Genomic DNA, 17,374 nt, shown 5'->3' with positions numbered 1-17,374 from the left:
CTGGAAAGAACCAGCCATGGCTCCTGACGAATTCTAAGAGAAGCTGCATTAACACACATACAGTACAGTGCAAGTGAGTGGTTATTCCAGAGCCATCTAAATGTCTCTTTTTTCAGCTGGAATGCTGTGGGTTATAGGGGAGAGCAGCTGATAAGTAGTCAGATACCCAGGGATGGTTAACATTTATAGAAGAATAAAACCCTTTGAACTGTCAGGATTTATATTGCAGATTAGACTATATGGGAAGCAGGTATATTTTGGAATATGACATATAATTGTTGTGAAGATAAAGTGTTTCCATTTTTGTCTTATTGGGCGATTTAGACAAAAAAGACAAAATTAGACAATAAACTGTAAAACGGCACTTGCTGTGATTATTTAATCTTTATACAAAAGTGACATTTATAAAAACACACACTCATGGTTAGTACATACCAGGGATTGGTACTGGAGGAAAATGTCTATGAAAGAAGGACAGAGGGTTATATCTTGGAGTAAGTGGCGTTAAATTTGACATGAAGGCTAGTTTTTGTGGCTTCAGTGGATAGATGGATGGACTGGTGGTCATCTGTTTATCCAAATGAAATACCTCAATGCCACATAGAGAGGAGAATTACCTAAGAATTCATAATTTAATTTTCCTGGTACTGTCCTCCCCATCCCCTCACTATCAGAAAATAACATCTGCTGAATAAACTGATAGGCAAATTTAGAAACTAGAGAATTGGGAATATAAAATATAATGTAGGGAATAATATTAGATTCACAAAGTGAGGTCAGTCTACAGTAAATCTGAACAGCCTAACAAAGGAGCCTCTTTCCTCTTCAGTTGATAACTGTTTTCCTTATAGTCATACTATGTATTCCAAAGCATTATACTAGTTGTTTCTTGATCACTGTTTCTGGTCACCTAGAGGGACAAAAGAAAATATTTTTTACATACAAATAAATTTTTCCTACTGTACAAAAAAAAGTATCATTAAATGGGACTGGTCACTATATTTTGAGACACTAAACCATCAGTATTTAGTACTTATTCTCTCGTTCTTACTAATTATTTTACCGGAGGGCACCAACCCAGCAGCTTTGGATGCAGGCACATTGTACCTATTAATTGGAGAAGAATACACCTCACTTCACTACTCATGCACAATAAAGGCAGAATTCATAGCAATAAGTGGCATTTAGGATACTACTGTATTAACTTCCAGTTATATTCTATTTATGACACTGGGAGAGCAGCTATTGGGAACTCAAAGAGGGTGTGGTTAAAGGTATACTAACTTAATCTGTGTATACTTTGGAAAAACTCCAGTTTTTATCAATAAATGCAATATAATATATGGTATATGCTTAATGTTAAACTGGTTGTAAAAATAACATAACATTTGGCTGATTCTGCTGTTTTGGTGGGATTTAATGTCAATCTTGTGTGAATGGGGACATGTCACAAGCTGTGATCAGTTGGATGCATGGACCTCCACCAATCTCTAGATATAGCCTTTTCAGCAATCAGGGAGGTCAGGGAGAACACTGAGTACTCCGACCAAACAAAACTTTAGACATACTTCCGTGACATGTCAATTTCTTTTACCATGGATACTTTACCATGTTCTGTGTCTGGCTCTCTCCCAGTTAGGTCAACATGCATTCCCAGACTATCTTAGTGTGGAGTCTGGCTGAAATCTCATGCATAGCGAGCTTGAAAGATTAGTAACCTCTCCACCCTCTACCACCCTCCTTTCTGTGATGATGACAGATCACTCCCAGTTTGTGTGCCCTCGGGGCATTTTAAATGATAGCAACAGGTTCACTTTAAACTCCCTAAAGCTGTCCACCATTATTACTGAAATCATTGTCACAGTGAAGCCTGTAAGGGTTTTTCTAATAATGCATTTCACTTTTAGTCACTGAAAATCTTCCTTGCACTCATAGAGAAAAGGGCAGTCTACAGGATCTTCTGTCATGATTAGACATGACTCACTATAATGTGATCAGGTTCTCTGCGTTGTCATATAATAATAGCTACAGTCTGTCATTACCATTGTTTTGTACACTTTGAATAAAGAAATACTGGTTTTACCTTGGGTTAGCTCTTAGTGCCCTTATTAGATAACTGAATAACTATATGAATATGTTATTAAGATGGGGCTATACTGTGAATGGTAATCTGGGTAATCTGGGTCACATGGGTCATTGTGACTATTTCTCCACTTAGGGATAAGTAAAGCCTCACTATAGCTATAATTCCCTCTTAGCCCCAGTCTGAGGGCCGAAATACAACTACTGTTCTATAATTCACTCCACTTCTTATCATTATTAAGCTTTTTACTGACAAAATAAATGCTGTTTGTGTACATCGCAATGGTGTACATCAAAATGTTCAAGAAAATCCTTCTCTCTGGGATAAATCTATGGATTTGCAGAAAAATATGAGAACTATACGTTTGAACATTGTGGTCTATGCATCTTTTAGTATGGCCTCTAAGTAAACAGTCCTGCATAAGAATGTGTTTCTGGTGTTCACAAACTCCAAATGCCTCCCTTAGGTACACAACTAAAACTTTATATTTATTGATATTTCAGCAGTAAAATTTTTGTCAGGTACCTAAGGGCGGCATTTTTGCCTTATGCCCCAGGGATTGGAGTTTGTGAATATAATTTAGACCTCTAACCTTTGACCTTTAACTAGAAGGTCTTTAGTGTATTGGTTCTGGTGTTTTAACTTCCATCTGCCAATAATACTCTGTGTTGATCGAGGATAATCTGTTCTATTAGTGGAAATACTAAGGATTTATCCATGCTTCAGAATTATTCACATTTCCTAATGGTAAATGACATTTTCTAACATTTATTTTACTATTGTTAAAAAAAAGTACTTGTAGGGCAATGAAAATGCACAATATTTACCATAACATGAAAGGGTATTTTTCATAGGAATAAAATTCCTATGGTAGGAAACATCTGGGAGGGGTATAGCTTGAAGCTTTTAGTCTCAAGTGCAAAACTCTTTAAAGTGAATCTGTCAGATGCAATTTACGTTCCAAGCTGCAGACACTGCTAGATAGCTGTCAGGTAGTAATGAGTAGAGATGAGCAAATTTACAGTAGAAACAAAGCGAAACGCTTTGTAGCTCGGCAATCTGCTTATCAGCCGGCTGCTTCTGAAGTCCACTCCACCCCAGGTGTCTGGGAAAGCTGTATCCAGTCCTGCAAAACTTCTCCTAGGACTGTTTTTCCAGGCACCCATAGCGGAGCAGCACTGACGGACATAATAGCTGATAAACTGACTGCTGAGCTAACAAAGCCATTCGCTTTGTTTCTTCTATAATTTTTCTTATCTCTAGTAATGAGTGAACATGTCAAATGTTTAGGTTCAGCCACACCCAAACACTCGCCTATGGCTGTACCTATATTTTCCAGTACTTCCTAGGGCAGCATTGAACTTCTCCAGCCACTGGGAGTCAAATACCGAGGGTTTAGTTTCGGCTGAGCCCGAACGTTCGGCAAGTTGCTCATCACTACTGTTAGGTCAAGGAGACCTTTCATATATCTGTTTGTTCTTCCAAAATGTAGGAAAATGCTTTTATTCCCTAGTGAGAAGTGTCGGAGAGGCTTTCCCAAACTCCTGATCTCCTGAGATCTGCAATACCTCTTCCCATCCCTGACCCTGCTCGGAGCGCAGCCTGCAGCTGTCAATCATGCAGGTTACGGTAAGGGAGAGGATTGGAGGCATTCCGGCTTGCAGCAGAATTAAAGTATTTTCCTGGAAGTTCTGGAAAAATAAATGGATATATGGAAGGTACCATGTGCCTCCTTGGCCAACAGCTTTACTTTATTTGCATAACTGTCTTTCTCAATGACTATACATATTTACATGAGACAAAGCATTGCCTAGCTCTATAGTTTCTACTATGAAAATATCATTGTTTTAGTAACATTCTAGAAAAGCTGTGAAATGCCACAGCGTTATATTGTAGCTATACATAATGAAGTGCTCATGTAATATTAATGTTTGTCATCATGGCAGGTGCATAATCTCTGCACCACATTTCATTTATATACATCAATAATAAATGCTGCTTTTTATTTCCCTTTTTATAGGTTGTCTTTGTTGCCATCCTGCTACACAGTCACTTGGAATGCAGGGAGCCACTTCTTATCCCCATCCTCTCCTTATACATAGGCGCACTTGTGCGATGTACCACATTGTGTTTGGGATACTATAAAAATATACATGATAAGATTCCAGAGAGCAGTGGGCCAGAGCTGGGGGTAAGTGTTTGATGTACACCCCTTAGAATACCAGAACTATGCTGATATTCTGTCTTTAAGATATAATAGATTGGTGGGGGTATTACTCCCAGTACCTGCACTGATCAGCTTATTAAAGGGGATGTAGTGCTTTGGCATGTGCTGCGGCCTCTTTATTGTTTGCCAGCCACAGCTCCATTTATTATGTAGTGACTGTGCCTGGTACTGCAGCTCAGTCCTATTTACTTGAATGGGATTAAGCTTCAAGAAGCTACAGCATCCAGCACAACCCTTCAACAGGATCACACTGATAAATAGATGAAGAGAACTCACTTTACCTGCCCAGGCTAGCCCTTTATTTTCTGCATTGCCCTTCAATGGAAGCTGATTTTGCTCTTGAGATATTAAGCAGTATTTTCATCACTCCAATGGTTGAGATTCTCTCAAGAGCAACAGATGCTTTGTAAATGAATAGTTGTCGCCAGAGACAGCCAGCTTATAATTCACTTACTAGTAGTTGGAGTGGATAATAACTGTGGTCCCATACAAATGGATTATTATCTGTCATTATTCCTGTATAAACATAAATGCTACGGTTTGTTGTTTTGTACATTTTAAGAACCTTTATTTAAATTGACCACCACACAAAATCCAGTTTATGCCTAGGGTTGGCACAACCAGGGATGTGACATCCTTGAAATAAATACTTTGTTTTAGGATATGTAAGAAGAAGAGCTCCAGCCCTTCCCAGGTGCAAAGTAAAACATAGGCTTTATTCAGGACGTACAGCCCAGGTCACACAGGAAGACCTATGCTGATGCATTTCATCCAAAGCCGAGTGCCAGGCTTCTTCTGTGCATGATTACTGCCTGGGAATATGCATAGTAACTGCCTGTAATGGATATTACACAGCCAAAAAGTGGCTAATGCTGATGCACATTCCAGGGTCGCTTATGGAAGCAACATTGCTCTATAGGCATTCACGGAAGGCAGCTGGATAGAAGAATATGTTGCTTCTTCCTCTAAACATCATCTCAATTGAAGCCATTTCGACAATTATCACATACTGCATAAGATTCCATTATCCTGTTTCATGGCCAGATTTTGTAGCCACCTCATATAGAGAATTGCTTACACTGCTTGTTTCACATCTGTTTAGTGACGGAAGACATCTGCTCCAGCACCTGCCCATGTTCACACGTCGTAAGAGACCGGCTGTTCCATGACCTGGCCGGGTTACGGAACAGCCGGTCTCTGAAAAGATCATCCTGGCTGGTACTGCAGTACTGGCCGGATGATCTTTCGGGCCGCAGAGTTCTGATGCGGGCGCATACGTGCCCACATCAGAACACTCCACTGCACGCTATGGAGTGAGCGGCCGGATCCGTTCGCTCCATAGTGTGCACTGACAGGGTTTCTGCGGCCGCTATTCACTGAATAGCGGCCGCCGAAAACTGACATGTCTACTATGAGGGAGATTTATCAAAGGGTGTAAAATTTAGACTGGTGCAAACTACCCACAACAACCAATTACAGCTCTTCTTTCCTTTCACCAGAGCTGGAAGCTGAGCTGTGATTGGTTGCTGTGGGCAGTTTGCACCAGTCTAAATTTTACACCCTTTGATAAATCTCCCCCAATGTGTATACGCTCCAGCCGGGATCCCATAGAAGAATAGGCAGCGTATCTTTTCGCAAAAAGTACAGCCATTGTTGCTGATTTCAACAACGGCCGTACTTTTATGAAAAGATACGTTGTGTGAACATAGCCTTACATGGTATCTTAATATAAACTGGATTAAAGGCTTTAACTTTAGAAAATGCAGTGTTATACTTAGCTGAAGGGTGTGAGAAGAATCGATGTACCGTTGTTCTCCTCAGCAGCCTGTGTATTGTTCTAATGGGATGTGTTTGTCTCTTACTCTGTAGGGAGATGCCACAATAAGAAAGATGCTGAGTTTTTGGTGGCCGTTAGCACTAATATTAGCCACTCAGCGGATCAGCAGGCCCATTGTTAACCTTTTTGTTTCACGGGATCTAGGTGGAAGTGCTGCAGCAACGGAGGTGAATGTACATCTTTTATTAATATTGTAGTCATTAACATAATAATGATTGATATTATACCTTTTATTTATAGTGTAGTCATTTACATTATAATATTGATATTATTTTAAATTAGAATACAATATGGAGGTAATATAAAAAATAACTGCAGAGAAACACAGATCCGGCAAAGATTTGCAACTTTTTGCCAGATCTGCACCGTGGGTTAGTGGAGAGGGTTGGCATGAAACAAAGGAGACGTGGCCTCTCCCTGCACATAATTTACTATAATATAAATATAAATAACCGGAGAGATCTAAGCTAGCTTGGAGCTGAGGCAGCCTCAGATATGCCAGATTTATTGAGAGAAGTTGGTAAGAGGGGCTAAGACCAGCTTTTGGATACACCAGTCTTGGTAAATTCCCCAGTACATACTTTATGTATTGCATTTACATATTTGCCCAACTTTGCCCAGTTGTTGTATAATAAAAAATTATCTGGTTTCCATTATGCTGGTTGTATGCATCAGGACTCTATCCAAAGTGCTTTACAGTGTGTCTTCATTCCCTGCTTGTAGTATGACACTGCCAGGTATAGGTTCACAAGCACCTCACAACCTTATTGAGAAAACCCAAGCCAATAACTATAACAGGATGAATAAGGTATACGTTTCCTGAGGTCACCATACACATAATGTGCTTTAAGGGGACATCAGGATTGGTCTCTTTTATTTCTAAGCTTGCCCTGAGGCCAATGGTACTATATTTCAGTTTCCTTTGACTACGAGGAAAGAATTGATAAAAACCAGCCATTTAGCTGTAGGATGCAAATGCCAAAGTATCTCAGTTCTCCACCTGTAGTATGATAAACAATGAATCATTGTCCTTTTCCTTCATTTACAGGCAGTGGCAATACTCACTGCCACTTACCCTGTTGGACATATGCCATATGGCTGGCTAACAGAGCTCCGGGCTGTGTATCCTGCCTTTGACAAGGTAAAATCAGATCATCTAAATAATCTTGGTCACATTAGTTTAGTGTATTAACAATCTTGAAGACAAATGATCTGTGTTTGTCTTTTTTCTAGTTTATCATTAAAGGGGACCTGTGATCTCTATTAAATAAAAACCTTTGTAGTCATCATTTGCTTATAACTGCTGCTCTACCGATTTGGGCACTTTTTGTTCTAGGTACATGTACACTGGAAATCAGTGGCATTAGTAATATACAAATGAGACATAGACTGTCAATTGGATTGTCTCTTGTGGACCAGCACCTCCACTTAGATGGTGATGTTTTGATGGTGATGAGGAAATAAGCAAACACTGTATTTGGTTTCCCATTCTCAAGATTGCAATGGGATCTAACGGTTGAATCACGCACAATCTGATAGTTATTTACAAGATGGCAAAACTCATTTAACAGAATACTGTACATGTATATTTCATGAAGTAAAAAAATAGTTTATCTTTGGCTTGTTTTGTGTCCATATTTCTTTTCCGTGCATGTTTAAAGGTAGTTAAGTGCCTCACTCTTATCATGACAAGCATGGATCATATGTACACTGATAGTCCTGGGTGAAAGGAAGGTTCATGTGTGCAATACAAATAGTAATAGTAGTATAATAACTTGTTTTTTTTATGTCTGTTTCTAGAGTAACCCCAGCAATAAACTATCTAACAGTGGAAGTACAGTGACTAAAAACCATATCAAGAACTTCACTTTTTTCTGCATGGCTCTTTCACTAACGGTAAGGACATTTTCTTTCCCTCTGCTGCCTAGATTTTCTAGATTTGATTTAATGCCAGATACTAGAACATGTTCTTTTTTCTAATCTGTTTAAATGTTCTGAGTGCATTTTTTAAATTGTGGTACATTATAATGGGCGCTATCATCTTGCCTACACATCTCACATTTTGTGACATGCTTTATGGCAAGCCTCATGGACATAGCCACAATAAACACCTCTAGTCCCTATTCTTTAGATGGGACACATTTGTGAGCATGCTCCGTGGAGTAATACCGAATAAATAGTTGTAAGCAACAGTTATTGTGTGTACCTCTGTTATCTATTTACTGGTGTCATCTCTCACTGTGTCTGTGTTGATAAGAAGGGCATTGATGGGAAGTGATTTGTACAGGACAGGAAGTCTCAGCATAGGTTTTTTTTAAGTCTAGTGGCAAAAATAAAAATACTGGACATTACCAGCAATAGAAAATATGATAAACATAAAAACATGATTAAAACAGTAGGTTATTTTCTCAATACACATTTCCTTTAAAAAAAGAACCTGTCAGTTTTTAAGTAATAAACAGTTGTGGAGCACCACCACAATCAGCCCCCACCCCCGCCAGTCTGATATCATGACAGACAAGGACCTTCTGAAGACCTTTGTGGCTGCCATGTCTGTGCTGCAATTAGACCCATAGGCAGGGAGTATGCCAGTGGATTCCATAAATAAAAAAAGGCCTACATTTTTTTTTGTCATGTTGCACCCCAAAACAGAAAATCCCCATTCCCATGCCATAAATAAAAACTACAGCCAGATGTAAAACAGAGTAGTAAAACACAACAAAAACTGTATAAATTTTGTATAGTTGTAATTTTATACAATGTAAAGTTATTGTGTCATTTTTACATCAATTGTGTTTGTTCCTTTCTTCCAATTATTTTTCGTATTGATTTGCAATCCATTATACAATTATAGGGCACTATAAGGGGTACTATTATAAAAAAAAAAAAAAAAAAAAAAAAAAAAACTACTTGTCCACATACAGCTTTTGGTGGAAAAGTAAAAACTTCATGTATGATTGCTGTAAAAATTTACTAAAAAATTTACTTAAAGTGTCACAATTTTTACTTAAAGTGTCACTGTCGCTATAGCTTCCAAAATCTAAAACAACAGTAGATGTGATATAAAGCATGTTTGTGATTTACTGTACATTAGGGCTGGGCGGTATACCGCAAAAATACCGATACCGTCACTGGCGTCGGTTAACCGACCTCAACTCTGCCAGGACGGTATCTGCGGTATTTCCCCCCCCTCCACCCGGCGGCCGCATGCTCTGGTGCAGGGAGAGAGAGGGGTCCCGCGTGGAGAGGTGGGGGCTGGACAGCTGATGCTCCGATTCACCTCCCGAGCCAGGACGCACATATACTGCTGCAGGGCAAGGGATCCTGCTGCGGGGGGCTGAAGAGGAAGGCTAGAGATGTGACAGCCGGCACTCAGACCGCAGCGTCCCCTCCAGTGTGTGCTCAGCGCTGCTGCTGCCGGGCAGCTCACTTCTCCTAGCTGCACGGTAAGCCCTGCCCCCCCTCTCCCGCATATATAGTTGGGGTCAGGTATGGGTCGGCACCTCCATGCTTCACTGGCCACCGCACTCTGTCCCGCACAGGAATTCTCGGAGCGCCGTTATGTTTTGTCAGTGCTGGAAGCAGCCGTGTGTGAGGCTCAGTCCGGGACACAGGTATATGTGCTACAGCACCGAGTGACAGGGGCCGAGGATTCCTGTGCGGGAGAGAGAGAGCGGTGCCCGGGGGAGCAAGGAGGTGCCGACCTATACCTGACCCCCTGCAGCCACTGAGTGACTGGGGATGGATAGATAGATAGTAGATAGATGATATGATATAGATAGATGATATAGATAGATGTTCTATCTATCTCCTATCTATCTATCCATCCATCTATCTATCTATCTAGATGTTTTATCTATCTCCTATCTATCTATCTATCTATCTCCTCTCTCTATCTGTCTATGTATATTATCTATCATCTATCTATCTATCTATCTATCTATCTATCTATCTCCTATCTATCTATCTATCTATCTCCTATCTATCTGTCTATACATACACACACACACAGATAGATAGATAGATAGATAGATAGATAGATAGATAGGAGATAGATAGATAGATAGATCGATAGAGAGTAGATAGGAGAGAGATAGATAGATAGATAGATAGATAGATAGATAGATAGATAGAAGATAGATAGGAGATAGATGATATACATAGACAGATAGAGAGGAGATAGATAGATAGGAGATAGATAAAACATCTAGATAGATAGATAGGAGATAGATAGATGGATAGATAGAACATCTATCTATATCGTCTATCTATATCATATCTATCTATCTCCTATCTATCTATCTCCTATCTATCTATCTATCTATCTATCTATCTATCTATCTAGATGTTTTATCTATCTCCTATCTTATCTATCTCCTCTATCTATCTGTCTATGTATATCATCTATCTATCTATCTATCTCCTATCTATCTATCTATCTCCTATCTATCTCTCTATCTCCTCTCTATCTGTCTATACATACACACACACACACACACATATAGATAGATAGATAGATAGATAGATAGATAGATAGATAGGAGATAGATATATAGATAGATAGATAGGAGATAGATAGTACATAGATATGATATAGATAGATGATATAGATAGATGTTCTATCTATCTATCCATCTCTCTATCTCCTATCTATCTATCTATCTATCTAGATGTTTTATCTATCTCCTATCTATCTATCTCCTCTCTCTGTCTATGTATATCATCTATCTCCTATCTATCTATCTATCATCTATCTATCTATCTATCTATCTATCTATCTCCTCTCTATCTGTCTATACATACACACACACACATATAGATAGATAGATAGAGAGATAGGAGATAGATAGATAGATAGATAGGAGATAGATAGATAGATAAAGCAAACAATATAGGCAGCACACTAAACGAACTGTGGAGGCCAGCAGTTCAATACCAAGTCAGCTAGTAAAAGATACTCTGCAGCACTCTGATGGTAATACAAACGTGGATCTATTCCATATAACAATGTGCAGCAAACTTCACAAGTAATATAAAATGTTTCGTCATCTCCTACGCCATTTTCAAGTGGCACTTGAAAATGGTGTAGGAGACGCCAAAACGTTGTGTATTACTTGTGAAGTTTGCTGCACATTGTTATATGTAATAAATCCACGTTTGTATTACCATCAGAAAATGGGGCTTTTAAAAGGGGCGTGTCATAATTATCGTTCAATTTATTGTTACCGCGGCTACATGTACGATAAATCGCAATATTGATTTAGGCCATTATCGCCCAGCCCTAAGTGAAAGGTTCACACAAATCCTAGGTGGCTAATAAACCCAAGTTATTGGAGCAATTAGAAAATGAGGGAAACTTATGGAGTGATGCTTGTTTTGTTTGGATAATTTTTCATTGAAATTGTAAGACGGCGTGCCAGAATGTTTTATGTCTTACAGAATCTACAACTGATAAATGCTTTTCTTCATACTGAATGTGTGACTATCCCGGGTGCTTATTTTAAAGGTTATTCCTAGTTAAAAGTACTCATACACTATTCACAAGAATAGGGGCCCAATTACATCCCTTGATATTTTACGGAATATTGGAGCTCACTTGCCCCTCGTTCCCTGCTCGCTGCACAGAGCTATTACATGCACAGACAGCAAGCAGGGAGCAGTGGAAGGGGCCTTAGATTGTTTGGACGGCCCATCGAAGTCAGCGGCGGTCTTCTGGCGCTGCTCCTATAACATGGAATGGTGCGCTGCAGACCATCGCTGATGTTTTAGCATGTGGAAAGACCACGATCTGCCAACCTAATGCACGTCGGCTGATCTTTGTCTTTCAACATGTGTTTTACACTGAATCATTATTGTCCTGAACTGTCAGTAATCAGCCAAGTGAGGTCAATAATCATTATAATAATAATCATTGTAATAGGGCCTTAAAGCGAACCAATCTCTCAGATTTTCCAGATAACGCTTCTAGCGCTAGGGATGACATGATACCAGAATTTTGAGTTCGATATCGATACCATATTTTTTATTTCGATATTCAATACCATTTTGATACTTCAAGTATGAAAAAAAGCCTAAAATACTAATATAATGACCCCCCCCACACACCCAGGCCGTGGATATGATGTGCACTACAACTCCCATCATACCTCCTTGTGCACTACAACTCCCAGCATACCTCATTGTGCACTACAACTCCCAGCATACCTTCTTGTGCACTACAACTACCAGCATAACTTCTTGTGCACTACAACTCCAAGCATACCTCCTTGTACACAGCTACCTAACTACCATGTAGAGTGGGGCTACAGTGTAGGGGAATATTGTGTGGAAAATAACACCTACCCCCCAAATAAGCCCTAGCCTTATATAGTTTTTTTTCTGTGTTATGTGGGAGAAACATAAAAGATTAAAAAATGAAAACTTGGTATAAAAATATATATTTATTAATAAATGATTAAATTGCAAAAGTCCTCGGCTAGCGATGGTCTGCTAAACTGGGGTCTTCTCTCTGGATGAGTCTTCATGAGAGTCTCAGCTGTTAGGGCTCGTTCACACTACAGAATCAGCATGGAATCCTTCCTTCTATCTATTTGAATGGGAGGGCTCGCGCGCCTTCTGCTTTGGCTGTCCAGGCATGATGGGACTTGTAGTTTTGCAGCAGCTGGAATGCCTGAGTTTGACCCCTGTGTTTATAGATGGCCTTTTCTCTGGATGAGCGTTGAGGAGCCTCAGATGTTATAGCTGGTCTCCTTTCTGTTGGAGTCTTCAGGAGCCTCAGATGTTATAGAAGTTATTGGGAAACTGCAAAGAAATTAGAGAAATAAATGAGTGAGAAAATGAACATTTTGTATGTGCACAATTGTGTAACAGTCAGAGATTAGAGTGTTGTAACTGTCAGGCTCTTACCTCTAGCTGAGTCCCAATAGATGTTACTTGTAGACTGATCCTCCATCTCCACATCCGCAGCCATCAGTCTACTTCCATGTCCTCCACGGCCGAAAGTTGATGTGTCGAAGAGGAAAGCTTTCTCCTCTTCGACACATCCACCATCTCCACGTCATCTGGGAATTGGCGCCCTCCAACCTCCATTGGCTCACAGATCCTCTTATATGCCCGCTTCAGTATGCGAACTGGTCTTGCTGGAGGGGCAGGGTGGGATGGGGCAGGGTGTGGTGGTGGGGCGGGGTGGGATGAGGCAGGGTGTGGTGGTGGGGCGGGGTGGGATGAGGCAGGGTGTGGTGGTGGGGCGGGGTGGGATGGGGCAGGGTGTGGTGGTGGGGCGGGATAGGATTGGGCGGGGTTTGGTGGTGGGGCGGGGTTTCGTGGCTGGGCCTGTCGAGATCTGTTTCTCTTCCTCGTCATCCTGAGACTCCAACACTCCTACTCCAAGAACTGCTAGCCTAGACTAACACTGATGTCAGGGTGCAGCTTGGTTTTATTGTCACAACCAGGTTCTATTGTGACATCATCCTCATACGTGTCATGATGACATCACAAGCAGTGGGTGTGGCCAGAGCACATAGAGATGAATAGTATGTGCACCTGCTTCTACAATATAACATTACAGGATTTGTTCTCTGCTTCACTTTTAGTCCCCATAGTAATTAATAGTAATAAACAGTATTCTCTGCCTGGGGCTTTATTTAGGGTGATAATTTATCAGAAATACACTCCCTCCCCAGGTTGGATGCAAGTTCTCCTTGTAGTTGACATTATGCTTTATGGTATATGCTGAGTGTTGTCCTAACCTGCTGGGTCCATCATGAATGAGCTCCCAATATATCTGCTAGATGGCTCCTATGTTATGGATAGTAGATGCCACTCACAACCTCCGCAGCGTATATTTACTTGGAAGCTACAAAATACTGTTAAAGTCTAACTGTCATTTATAACAATAACAATGGCCGTTGTTACAGATTGCAAAAACGGCAGTTGTTTATTGCCACTGCTGCATTACATTACATTAGATTGCATGGAATCACAGCCACAGGGGGTGATTTATCAAACATGGTGTAAAGTGAAACTGGCTCAGTCGCCCCTAGCAACCAATCAGATTCCACCTTTCATTCCTCACAGACTCTTTTGGAAAATGAAAGGTGGAATCTGGTTGCTAGGGGCAACTGAGCCAGATTCACTTTACACCATGTTTGATAAATCTCCTCCTAAGTCTTTTATTCCTGTGCGCAAGACAAGCCGTCCCTCTGCCGGTCCGCGTGATTGGGCGTGATTGACAGGAAAGGAGGCTTCTAACTGGCCTCTTTTGTCTAGTCTAGTTCCTGGCTCTTTGCAAGCCTTGCATGTTGGAATAAAAGACTTATGGTGGTTTTACACGGACATTGTATCGTTCGAATTTGCCCGATAACGGTCGAATTCGAACGATAATCGTACGTGTAAACGCAACGAACGATCAAGCGACGAGCGAGAAATCGTTCATTTTGATCTTTCAATAAGTTCTCAAATCGTCGTTGATCGTTCGCAAAAAATTCGCAGATTGTTCAGTGTAAACATTCTTTCAACGATTTCCCCTATGTGTGAGATATGGTGCGTTTACACAAGCAGATTTATCTGACCAATTTTGGAAGCCAAAGTCAGGAATGGACTTGAAAAGACAGGGAATCTCAGTCTTGCCTTTATGACCTGCACCCTGTTTAGTCTGTTCCTGGCTTTGGCTTCAGAAATCTGTCAGATAAATCTCTCTGTGTAAACACACCAATAGGCTTAAGCGTTCGCAAAACGAATATTCCGTACGATGTATCTTTCTGTGTAAATGCTGATCGTTATAAAGAAAAATCGTTCATTCAAAATCGTTAATCGTGCGATTGGGCGAATTATCGCTCCGTGTAAAACCACCATTAGGGCCCTATTCCACCGGACGATAATCGTTTGCATAATCGTTAACGATTAACTATCTCAAACTACCGCTATTGTGAAAGACCTGAAAACGTTCACTCATTTCCATGGAATGATAAGCGTTACTTATGATCGTAATTGCGATTGTTTTTTCTTCGCTATTCATTCGCTATTGCGTTCGTATCTATTGCGAACGACTGAACGATGTCTTATTCAATGCGAACGAGGGCTGGCAGTGGAATGGCAGTGGAACTAGGGCTGGGCGGTATACCGCAAAAATACCGATACCGTCACTGGCGTCGGTTAACCGACCTCAACTTAGCCAGGACGGTATCTGCGATATTTTTGTTTTTTTTTCTGCTGCTCCTCCACCACTGACATGCCGGCGTCTCTGCACACAGGGACGCCGGCATCAGAGCGGGAGGTGGAGGAGCAGAAGGGCCCAGGTGACAATGCCGCCCGCCGCCCGCCCGTCCAAGCGCCCACCCCCCGGCCGAACACCGTCACCCGTCCTGTCCTAGGCCCCGTCCCGCTGCACCTGTCCATCCATGCGCCCACCCGTCAAGTCCGGTCCCGTCCGGCTTCCCTGCACACACAGCACATTGACATTGCCCTCCCCGGCACCAGTCTCGTCCGAGCCACAGGGCACTCAGACGGGCGGGGGGCGGGGCGGGGCGGGCCGCATTGTCACCTAGGCCCTGCTACTCCTCCACCTCCCGCTCTGATACTGGCGTCCCTGCACATGTTGTTGTGCTGTGTGTGCAGTGACGCCGGCATGTCATAGCTGAAGGAGAAGCTGTACCTGTAGTCCCCTCAGTACCAGTACAGGGCTGTAACATAGGAGGAATGAATGGGCTGCAGCAGGCAGGATAAGTTATTGCTGTGTGTGGTATCCTGCCTGCTGCAGCACATCCATTCCTCCTATGTTACAGCCCTCTATTGTTACTGAGGGGACTACAGGTACCAGCATGCACCTCCCTGTATAATACTCTCCTATCCACCTGCCATCCCTATGTGCCCCCTGTAAAGTTACACGCCCCTATTCACCCCTCCGTACAGTCATACCCCCCTATCTGCGCCCCCCCTGTTTAGTCATACACCCCTGTCCCCCCCCCCCCCCCTGTTTAGTCATACGCCCCTGTCCGCCCCCCTATGGATAGTCATACACCCCTGTCAGCCCCCCCGGATAGTCATACACCCCTGTCCGCCCCCCGTATAATCATACACCCCTATCCGCCCCCCTATGTATAGTCATACACCCATATCTGCCCCCCCTGTATAGTCATACACCCCTAGCTGCCCCCCTGTATAGTCATAAACCCCTATCTCCCCCCCGTATAGTCATACACCCCTGCCCCCCCCGTATAGTCATACACCCCTGTCCGCCCTCCCTGTATAGTCATACACCCCTATCCCCCAGTATAGTCATACACCCCTGTGCGCCCTCCCTGTATAGTCATACACCCCTGTCTGCCATCCTTGTATAGTCATACACCCCTATCCGCCCCTGTATAGTCATACACCCCTATCCGCCCCCTGTATAGTCATACACCCCTGCCCCCCCCGTATAGTTATACACCCTTGCCCCCCCCGTATAGTCATACACCCTTGCCCCCCCCGTATAGTCATACACCCCTGCCCACCCCCCGTATAGTCATACACCCCTGCCCACCCCCGTATAGTCATACACCCCTGTCCGCCCTCCCTGTATAGTCATACACCCCTATCCACCCTCCCTGTAGTTATACACCCCCGTCCGCCATCCCTGTAGTCATACACCCCCGTCCGCCATCCCTGTATAGTCATACACCCCCGTCCGCCATCCCTGTATAGTCATACACCCCTATCCGCCCTCCCTGTATAGTCATACACCCCTATCCGCCCCCCCCGTATAGTCATACACCCCTATCCGCCCCCCCTGTATATAGTCATACACCCCTATCCGCCCCCCCCCTGTATAGTCATACACCCCTATCCGCTCCCTGTATATAGTCATACACCCCTATCTGCCCTCCCTGTATAGTCATACACCCCTATCCGCCCCCTGTATATAGTCATACACCCCTATCTGCCCTCCCTGTATAGTCATACACCCCTATCCGCCCCCTATCCCTATGTGCTGCCTGTATAGTCCTGTAACCCGATCCCAACCTCCTGTATAGTAATACACCCCAATCCATCCCCCCATATAGTCATACACACCTATCCCTCTGTGACCTGTGTATACCCTGTAGAGGGTGTATACCTGTATATACACATGTCCAGGTCTCTGCTGAGACACCCTAATAATGACAAATAATAATGATAATAGACTAACCATGGGTTGCTGCTCAGTGAGTTCTTTTTAACTTTTTTTGAATCAAAATATCGCCAGTTT

The 17,374-nt window shown here is 42.4% G+C and overlaps 1 protein-coding gene across 1 annotated transcript in view; it reads left to right on the top strand.

The window, feature by feature from the left end:
- ANKH (ANKH inorganic pyrophosphate transport regulator) overlaps positions 1 to 17,374 on the top strand; it is a 99,286-nt gene that overhangs the window by 56,417 nt on the left and 25,495 nt on the right. Inside the window, exons 5-8 of the mRNA XM_069958141.1 lie at positions 4,104 to 4,274; positions 6,180 to 6,314; positions 7,196 to 7,288; positions 7,948 to 8,043. Coding sequence (XP_069814242.1) covers positions 4,104 to 4,274; positions 6,180 to 6,314; positions 7,196 to 7,288; positions 7,948 to 8,043 — 495 coding nt within the window. The remainder of the gene's footprint in view (positions 1 to 4,103; positions 4,275 to 6,179; positions 6,315 to 7,195; positions 7,289 to 7,947; positions 8,044 to 17,374) is intronic.

Source organism: Dendropsophus ebraccatus, chromosome 2, assembly GCF_027789765.1.
Source record: "Dendropsophus ebraccatus isolate aDenEbr1 chromosome 2, aDenEbr1.pat, whole genome shotgun sequence".
NCBI lineage: Eukaryota > Metazoa > Chordata > Amphibia > Anura > Hylidae > Dendropsophus > Dendropsophus ebraccatus.
This window is presented reverse-complemented; position numbering and strand designations above follow the sequence as displayed.